Source organism: Nymphaea colorata, chromosome 4 (assembly GCF_008831285.2).
Source record: "Nymphaea colorata isolate Beijing-Zhang1983 chromosome 4, ASM883128v2, whole genome shotgun sequence".
Classification (NCBI taxonomy): Eukaryota; Viridiplantae; Streptophyta; class Magnoliopsida; order Nymphaeales; family Nymphaeaceae; genus Nymphaea; species Nymphaea colorata.
Genome location: NC_045141.1, coordinates 24128787 through 24139138, shown reverse-complemented (window position 1 = coordinate 24139138; position 10352 = coordinate 24128787). Strand labels below are relative to the sequence as shown.

General features: G+C 39.8%; 1 protein-coding gene and 1 pseudogene across 1 annotated transcript; one reads left to right on the top strand and one right to left on the bottom strand.

The window, feature by feature from the left end:
• LOC116252789 (cyclin-dependent kinases regulatory subunit 2-like) lies at nucleotides 1–1833 on the top strand (annotated as a pseudogene).
• A 6811-nt stretch (nucleotides 1834–8644) lies between these two features.
• On the bottom strand, nucleotides 8645–9490 carry LOC116253310 (NDR1/HIN1-like protein 26). Its single transcript, XM_031628073.2, has one exon. It carries the CDS (start codon nucleotides 9473–9475, stop codon nucleotides 8822–8824), a length of 654 nt encoding a protein of 217 aa, XP_031483933.2. The 5' UTR covers nucleotides 9476–9490; the 3' UTR covers nucleotides 8645–8821.
• Between the last annotated feature and the right edge of the window lie 862 nt (nucleotides 9491–10352).

Genomic DNA, 10352 nt, shown 5'->3' with positions numbered 1-10352 from the left:
CATGGTATGCATTTCTTGGTCATATGCAACTAGTTGCTGCTGCATCCTTGGGTTTTGCATGTTACTAACATCTTATTACTCTTACGTTCCAATGTTTATAGACTTCGAATGCAGCCTTGATTATTTTGTGATTTTGCCATGGACTACAATTACCTGAGCTGTTAAGTTTGAATAAATTTTGTTAAAATTTGATTTGTTTACATGAGATTACATTTGCAGGTTGTCAGTTCATGCATAAGGCATGTACTTATGAGCACACTTGATTATTATTTGATTTTACCATAGAGTACAATTACCTGAGCTGTCAGTTTAGTAGAATAAATTTTGTTAAAATTTGATTTGTTTACATGAAATTATGTTTACAGGTTGTCCATTCATGCATAAGGCATGTATTTATGAACACACTGTCATTTAATTTGTTCTTGGATGTGCTGGTTCATTACTGGAACATCTATGGCATATCTAAGGTCTCAGAACACATTTAGTGTATTGAAACATACTTATTCCTAGTTTCTTTTCATTTTCTAATTGACCTCAAATCAAAAGGTTGCCTCAACTGGCCACCATCTTCTGCCATTGAACAGGGAAAAAAACTTAGAATGCTAAACTTTGTGTGTGATTGCTTGGGGCTCCCCTTTTTGGTTGAAAAGAAATTTGGAAAAGGAGAACCCAAGAAGTGGAGGCACCTTTCTGAGGTTCAGCTATTAAAAATTAGCAGGACATCTGTTCATGCATATGTGACCCTTTTTCTTGTTTAACATCATCCAGATGGAAAATCTTCTGAGACTGCAAATGTCTTCATTAGAAAGCTTGTTTTTTTTTTTAAATTTTCTAGGGGCTATTTTTGATCTCTGCTGTTAAACATCCATCCTAAGTTAGGGAGAATGACAATCAATTTTGTTGGGAAGCTAAAGAATAAGTTGTGTCATTTTTAGCAACACTGATTTGTCTTACCATTCTTCAAATAAAAATCACAATTTTTAGAGGGTATAGAGGACTGTGCTCGGTAATCCTAGGCTTTTGCATGGTGAAATCATACTTTATACAATTCAATATTTATCCCTGTGGTAATGCATATAAACTCTATCAGCAGGTAAAGCGAAAAGAAGATGGGCCTGATTCAGTATCCTAAGAAATACTTTGATGACACTTACGAATACAGGTTTGACTTCTTTTACCTTTCTCTGATTTGCAGCTTGTTCTTGTTCTTCTGAATCGGGATTCTCATTTAAACTACTAAAGGCATGTAGTTCCGCCTTCCGAGGTTGCCAAGTTGCTTCACAAAGACAGGCTTCTGTCCGAGGTAACATTTCTGTTCGGGCAGATTAGCAAAAAGCAACAGTTGCCTGCACCAATCTGTTGATCACTATGTTGTGTTCTTGCAGAATGAATAGAGCGCAATTGGAGTGCAACAGTCACGCGGATTGGTACACTACGCTATCCATCGACCTGATCTTTACATCATGCTTTTCAGCAGGCCTCTGAATTACCAACAAGAAAACCAAGGGCAGCCGGCTGGTAAACAGTGATTCACTTGTCTGGCTTTGTCTTTGAATCTGCTCTTCTTTTCCCCTCCTTTATCTGTTGATGGTGTCAGATGTTTTGGGACACGACAAGATTTGAATGACCGTTGTACATAAAGGCTTGTTACCGGGACATCGATATGGAGCTTGTTTAGTTTGAAACTGTAGTAAGTGTTTTCTGCTCCCTACAACGTTGTGTTTGGCATCAGCTTCATCTAGATTACAAGATGGGATTCTGTCTACTACTTGTGTTTGTGCAGATATAAACTGAATCATGACCATCCAGTTGTATATGATAGAATATTTGACATTTAGGGGCAGAATATGCAAATGCATACTTGACCGACGCTGGTTTTTCATTTTGGTACATCTGTTGAATGGGAAGTGTTCGCAACCTGGATCTCATTAAAGATGGCCTGCTTAACCGAAGTGGACAACATGTTTCCAGACACTTTAAAGCTGGTTTAGGCTGCAAGCCTGCATGTATCAGACCCAAAAGGAGGAGGTTAGTCTTGAAGCCTTCAAATTGAAGAAGGTCAAGAAATTCAATTCCTAGGTTGTGTGTATTGGCAGAATCTGGTAAGGCTCTGCGTTTTTCCACCTTAACCATCACCCATACACATATGGACACACACACATCTGCGTGATTGCTTGATCAGTGGATTAGCCTGACAGTTCGAGACCTTGACCTGCCTGCTACTTAAACCTCGATCAGGCGCAGATCATTTTGTACCTCATCGTCGTCGGAAATATGCACCGTCATTGATCTATAACTCGAATATCCCAAAAAATTTTCTAGCTTTCTTGGCCATCACTAAATCATGCTCAAACTAAAACCTAGGCACAGTTCCAATGTTCCAAGTTGAAAATGATCTAGCTGGCCCGTTGTCTTTACATACACAAGCAATGAAGCTAGTGTGTTGATGTGGGTCTGCATAATGTGTGGATGGCACTGGAAGTGCCATCTGGGTAGATTTTCTGCAACTCTCTCCCCGCAGATGGGCTTCTAGGGATCTGAAAGCCTCGAACATGCTGTTTCTTTATCCAAATCTTATGAAAAACCACAAAAACTAAAGTTTGTGTAAAATCCAAGTAAAGAAAAATTCAGACTTTACAGCTACTACCGACTTATAGGGATCGGATGGCTCAGCAGCCGTTTCTAACAAAATCAAAGCTGATACCGTACCATTACGAAAGGATTAATATTTCAAGATAGAATTTAATTTGTGTGGCTTTTTTTTAGAAACTTGAAATGTCAGGTGTGTGTTTATTCACGTTTACATGATTTATATCTTAATGGAACTATCTTGTGTCTCCTTCCTTTCCTCTTTCCATCGACAATTTCACATGAGTTGGGCCCTAAAATTTAATGCAATTTAAACATGGTGCAGAACTTTTTTTAAAAAAAAATTTAGACCTTGTAAATTGTGGCATGTAACCAGATTTTGGAGGGCTAGAGAAAAACCTATCTGGATTAATTAGACGAATATAACCAGGCCATTTCATCATAAGAGTACGAAAAAATAATGACCGACTAAAAAAAACTATGGATCAGAGAATCATGATGTTATACGTTCCGGATATGACGCGGAGTGCAATCCCCGGTCAGTGAACTGTGGTTGTCGTTGTAGAGATTAGATTATGAGCGAGAGTTGTTCATGCTCAAAATTAATATTTCATACTTGCATGGGTGTGTGTTGTGTGGAGCGCGCGTGTTCATGTGCAGGTATACATACCACGTGTCTCCACAAACAATGGTTAAGGCATAAGATTTCATGAGGGAGAGAGAGTCCATTCCCAGAACACACACTCTCTCTCTTTTTCTTTACGATGCTCTAAGCGAGGTTTAGCCAAGCGAATTGAGTTGGTGGACAGGTAAAAAGCTCGTCATCAGTTCAACTCTCGTGAACGTTAAGCCTTCCAAGACAAGTTGGTTATGTTCTCCCATCTCCTTGATGCACATACACATCCTTTGAACACCACTTCACATGCACACATACACACACACAGCTTCATTGTTCATACACACATGCATGTGGCTTTGAAACACCACTTCTCATGCATGCATGCACACATACATACACGTGCCCGAGAGAGAGAGTCATGCATGTGTCTTTCAAACACCACCTTGCATGCACGCGTACGTATGCACACACACGAGAGAGAGAGAGAGAGAGAGAGAGATGTGCAGTTCGGCTACCTGTGTGGTGTGTGTATGCTTATATGTGCTTCCCGCAACGTGTAAACACCTGATATTCCAAAATAGACACGTTATAACTGGCGGTCAGGTGAACCCGAGCTCCAGTCCATCAGGGTTGAAAATGTGAAAGGAAAAGCTTCGGGTCCACCATGATTGTGACCATGCATAAACAGCTAGAGGGTCTGTCCGCGAACCCGATCCACAGTGCTGCTCGTCCTCACAAGTCACAATCCATGGCTTCTCCATCAGAAGCAGCTCCTTAATTAGCATATGATCAACCCATTATATAAACCAAGACTGAAGACCAGCTACGTCATGCCAAAGGTAAACTTCATCTCTCTCTCATTCTCTCCAAGCAAGAGAGAGAGAGAGAGAGAGGTCCGCATGGTAAAACTTCTTGACAGTACTAACCAACAGAAATTATATAAATGCAGACTGATAAGAACCAGAAGCCGACCATCCCTATCCATTTTTCAAATATCATATATCTCAAAAAATATTCGCAACTGCCCCATTGTTCGTTACCCACCTAAGCAAGGAACCAAATTAGACCAATTCAGATCCCATTAATGTCTCTTAACAGAGGAATCATGTCAAGGAGCCAGTGCTTGACCAATCCAATGAAAGATTATTGGAATACATTAATGAAGGAAGGGGGGGGGAGAGAGAGAGAGAGAGAGAGAGAGAGAGAGAGAGAGAGAGAGAGAGAGAGATCATTACTCTCACTAACATGATTGTCTCTATTGCTCCATTTGTGTCCACAATTATTTGCCACAACATGATCACATGAATATCTTACGAGTCCTGGACAAAAAAGAAAGACCGAACGGGAACTTCACCGCAGTGGCTGCCAGGACCAAGGGAAGAAGTATACAGACGCATAGTCTAACAAGCGACTGACAAGTGCAAGACACCTATAAAGGGACACGGTCAACAGTGGTTCCCTGAGACACGCTACGCAACACAACTGAAAGAGAAAGAAGTAGTATATGCCAAAGGATCTAAGTTGCCCTAAGGAAGGATCCGCCAACCTTATAGCACGGCAGTCCCACCGCCCTTCCGGTCACCGGCGAAATGGCTCTGCATATCGACGATGCTGACGACCATGTGGAACTGCGTGGAGCTGCCCGTAGCCGGCCCTGGCACGACTCGCAGCGGCCGGCAGGTTTTCTGTGGTCACATGGTGCTTGGCCCAGGACTTAAAGAGGCAGAGGCCGGAGAGATTTGGTGGTTGATATAGAGGAGGCATAATGGGCATATGGGGAGGTCGTAATTAAAGGCAAAGAAGACTAAGGAGGGGTCCCTGCTTTTTTGTGTACAAAAAGTGAGTTAGAAGAGGATCTTCTAAGGTATATGCCCAAGCCACCACCTCCTTTTCCGCTTTCACGATTTCCCGCATCATCGAATATGCCAACACATGCATTATACATATAAAACGTCCCCAACTAGCTGATATGGCTGCCACTCATTGGGCCGGGAGGCCGCCTCTTCTCCTCTGCATGCTGTATAATGGCTAACATTCCTCCTCATTGTGACACCCAACTTCTTCATTTCCCTTTTGTTTTCTTAATAAATTTTATTGTTTAAGAAAGCTATGTCACAAAGACTCCTCTCAATGGACGCCGGATTGGTACCTTTTACTCATAAAATGGTGTGTTATTGTGACGGAAATTCTATGAGATTCGGTGCGTTAGTGTAGGTATGATCACATCACAAGAAAAACTTATATAAACATATACTTTTTTACAAGCTTCCAGATTAGTTGACAATTAAAAGTGTATACTTATCCTATTATTGTAGGTGTCATTTCCTACTTATGTTTATGTGCCAAAAAATTCTCTTCATTGCTTTTATCCTGAGCAAATACACATAATATGTGTGTGAATGATGACTCTATATAATATATATGTGTGAATGATGATTCTATGTGTGAATGATGACTCTGACTATTCAGAGTCACCTAACCATCTAAGTAGGGCTGTTCATTTAAAAAAGATATATGATTGAGAGGAAAAACAAAGAAAAAATGTGAATTAATATTAGATTACAAAAATAAATAGCAATTTTTTCTCTTTATTTTTTATGTGAATAATGACTTTGGCTATCTAGAGTCACCCGGCCATCTAATCATGGTTGTCCATCTAAAATAGATAAATGATTAAAATAAACACAAGGAAAAAAAATATGAAATAATATTAGATGACAAAAATACTCATTATCTTTTCCTCATTATTTTTCTCTTATCTGTCTGTCATGTTGTTCAGAGATTCCAGTTAGATAATTGGTGACTTTGAAAAGACAGTCACTATATATATATATATACATGTAACACTTAAAATTTTCGGTAAACCTACCTAATCAAGTGTGTAGAACCATTTTAAACCCATTGAGAGGGGGGGAGAGGGGAATGAAGAAGAAACGGCACGTCAGACAAGTTGTGATGACATAGCTAAGTAAATGTGGAAGGCTTGAATGGAAGAAGGGGTGTAAAGCAGCATTGCACTAAGAAGTATTAAAATAGGGAGTGATTGCGAGATGCATGAAATCATCAAGCAATTTAACGCTTCACTGTTGGTAGGGAAGTAATATTGTAGTTATATTGCAAGAAGAATCCGCTGATGACCAGGGGGTGCCTTTACGGCCGAGAGTGACCAGCAATTCACGATTTAATAAGTTCGACCTTGTGCTCGTAATGCCCAGCACCTCCCTGCGGGGTTCTGGAAAATGCTTGGGGTTTATTCCTTCCTCCCAGACAGGCATATGCATGTGCCATGACATCATCCATATTCATAACACCATTCACATGATATTGGACTGTTGCATAGCAGCACGGAGATGCCTTCATTCTCTCTCTCTCTCTCTCTAGGTTACCCTCAATTTAAAAAAATCAATAAGTTAGGTATTTTTATGATCAATAAAAGTATTTTGAAAAGGAAGAGAAGTTAATTTCTTGAGCAATCTCAACCACATATATCTTTCATCTAAAGTGTAGTTGACACGATTTAAAGATTGTATATAAGCACAGCAGTCTTCATTTCCTTACGAACTTGAGAAAAATGAAAAGCTTAAGCAGTCAGATTCTGATTGCCATCAGATATCATGGTAAAGAATAATGGCTTACTGACTAATGTCTGCTTTTGCCATCATGGTGGACATGCAAAGGCAGTATGTGCCTACAAAAGAAAAGGGACTGACCAACGGCTGTGTAAAAGTTTGATTCTACCACGGTTTCTTGGAGGTTGTGGTATAAATAAAGCAAATATGGAAAATTTTCAATTAATAGAAATTTTGACGCTCGCCAAAAAAAAAAAAGAAAAAACATACAACTGTTTGATGATATAAAAAGCTTCCGCCAAGTTTCTCCACGGTTAATAGGAAACACTTATAAATTTATTTCTATAAGTCAGTGGAAATTTATCATTTCACTCCAAAAAGGACACAAGAAGTATGCCCAACCTTGTCAATGCTTTCTCTAATTCTTTGGGTTGCAGTATACCACGAAGCATTAATAGAATAACTAAAATCCTAATTTTGACGTAGTTGAATTTTGATGTAGTTGAATATATGCTAAGATGATTAATTATAGTTAAAGCTACTAATGCAAACCAATGAATTATAATATTCTAGTAAAACCAGAACCGATATTGACCTGTTTTGCAGGATTTACTATGAGAAATAAGAAAATGGAACTGAACCTAGATAAACTTTGTCACGGTGGAATTTGAGGGTCAAATTATTTGGTTCTCTTACGGTGGAGTAAATGGGTCGGATCTGGCTCCAAGCTTTGTTTTATTATTTTGCATTATAGCAGTTTCCTCTGAAGTAGAAATATGCGATAACTTTTTTTAAACAAATAGTGCTTGCTGTAAGGGAAGAGAGAGATCCCGCTGAGATTCAAACGGGTCAGGTACAGATCAAAGGTTTGGCAATTTTTTTTCTGTTCTGAATTCGATACTGCAACTTGTTCCTATCCGTAAAGGGGAACACGATTTCTTTACGTAAATTTTTCTGGATGTTTGTCACTAAATCTCCTATCCAGTCAACTTGGTCACTCGGGGCAATCCAACAACACAATTTTATAATGTAATAACTTTAAAATTTGCACACAGGTGTTTTGCATGTATGCTACATATAACAAAAGGCTTGTATATTTTGTACATGTAGTTCCATTATATATATGTATATAAAGAGTAAAGTTCAAAAATGTGCATTTTACTGCATATATATAAATGGTACATACATTAACAACAGAAGTATACATGATTCAACTTACAGCGATTCGTTGGTAAAGTTGAATGGATGCCTTGTAATTGGCCTAAGAAGTGATTTTTTATCATATATGTGTGATGTCCAATTTTATGAAGAAGCAACTTGGAATGACGAAGTCAATGGGAGTTGCAGGAGCAGGGCTGGTGAAAGGGATGGCATTATCATCATCATCAATGCGCTATATGAATAAACCAGTTATCAGAAAGACAGTGCAGCCATTTTAGACTGCCTTCATGATTGAAGCAAATCATTTCCTTGTCCTAGAACATGGTGTACGAATATGGCATATCAATACCGAAAAAATACGGTCTCCCTGCTGGAAGTAGAGCAAGTACCAGGTGGGTGACTCCTCTTCCATAAAATGCGTGACAAAGAAAGGTGGTTATGAGCATTAGGGTGCACTATGCACAGCCCCCGGTGTGTGTCTCCCTGATCCACTCCCAAGGGGTATGTGTCATGTACATGGGCCTGAGCACGGTACACAGGTACACAAGCCTATGCATGAACACATGCTACACCTTAGAGGCTACTATGTCAAAGGACACCAAGAGCTCAAATTCACAGTGGAACAAAGCAAACACCACAGATCTATATTTACATTACCATGCGAGGAGGATGAAGTATGCCCTTTTCAAATAGATACCCCTAAACAGATGGGACAATAGCACAAATTTTCTACCATTTTTTCTTTTGTAAATAACGATACATGGGGAACTGGCATGAAAGTAAGCCGTGTGATACATGTGACAGTTGAATCTACTGCCCAAATTGAGACCTCTAAATTCAGCAACAGCACTCTTCTCATTATCCTAAGAATTGATACATTAACTCAAATGTGGACATCACAGTCAGTGGTATCAATGCTCTCTGACGGACCCAGTGGCAGTGCATTGATCCAACATGACGCTTTCAGATAGTACCTCCTTGATTTCCACCTTCTAATCTTAAAATGAATCTCAGACATCAGCCTCACTTCTACATCATTGAATTCGTGATGCTTGCTCCTCTGCTGCCTCAAGTCATTCCATGCCTGAGCTTTCACCGGCATAGAATCGGCGACGGCGACTGCTTGCAGCTTTGTGGTGTTATGGCGAGGCTGGATGTAACCAGAGATGCTACCCAAAGCGATTGTCTGATAATCATACCATACGGATATATCGATCGAGTCGTAGACAACAGAGATTCTCTTGTTGTAGTTCTTGATCTCTAGGCCAAGAACAAATGTGGCATTGATCCTCCGATTGGACAAGCTCAAGTTTGATACATGTACATTCTCCAGGGTGAATGACGGCTTGGAGGGCTCTAGTACTAGCCAGATGATGAGAACTACCAGTGCGGCTAGCACTACAATGGCCAAGGCCAAGAGAGCAATGCACTTAGCAACTCGGCCGCGCCGATGCGGGTAAGTGGCCGGCATGACCTTGCTTACTGTAAATGGTCCTGCCATCACAATGCCCATTTCAGACTTGTGCCAGTTCCCCATTTTATTGAACAATGGTAAAAGCAACAGTTGGCCTTCGAACTGCCTTCTTGCTTTTGCTTTTGGAAAAGATATTCTTTGCCTTGTGAATTGGAATAGTATGTTGATAAATAAATAAACAATGTATGAGCAGGATGCCTTTGTCGAGATGTTTTCGGCTTGCCTTTATTCTTATGCCTGAGATGGATTCAACTGCAAGCAATTCTTTCTCTTTTTAGTAGGCCCAAAGTGCTTTTCTCTGCTCCTTGCTTGGATTTTATGATCTCTTTTATTCTTTCATGGGCATTTATACAATTTTTTGTGGTTCATTAACTTTATTCTTGACACAACGTTTTTCTTGACTATTAACTTAAACTAATGAAATTTGACTTTTCCCATGATAGCTCTCTCCTTATCAGTGAACCTGCAAACACATCCTACCAGTTTCAAATTTCCTTAGCCATAATAGCCCTCTCCTTATTAATCAGACTCCCAAACCATCATCGTTTCATTTTCTTGTTTTTTTCCCCTGAACCAAATTAGATCATCCATTAAATGATCTTGAGATCCATGGATCTCTCCCCCTCCACCTACCAGACACATGCGTTTAAGATACTTGGCTCTCATATTGGTGATAGAGAAGGATGGATGTGCCTCAACTAGGAACACAAGAAATGAAATAATGATTATATAAAATAAAGTATGGTAAGAGGAACACTGTAGAGAAAACTCAAAAACTAACAGAAAAAGGAAGAGTTCACATGTAATGTAGGAGGTCCCACCAACACATGCAACTTTCACAGTCCTGCAACTGCAAGACCAGTTGCACTTCACTGTTGTAGCCTTATAGGGCACTAACATAGTTGGGTCCAAGCACCATATGATCTTACAATTTGAGGAC

Excerpts from the sequence above, each read along its gene's own strand:
- LOC116253310 (XM_031628073.2), bottom strand. The coding sequence starts at position 9,475 with ATGGGGAACTGGCACAAGTCTGAAATGGGCATTGTGATGGCAGGACCA.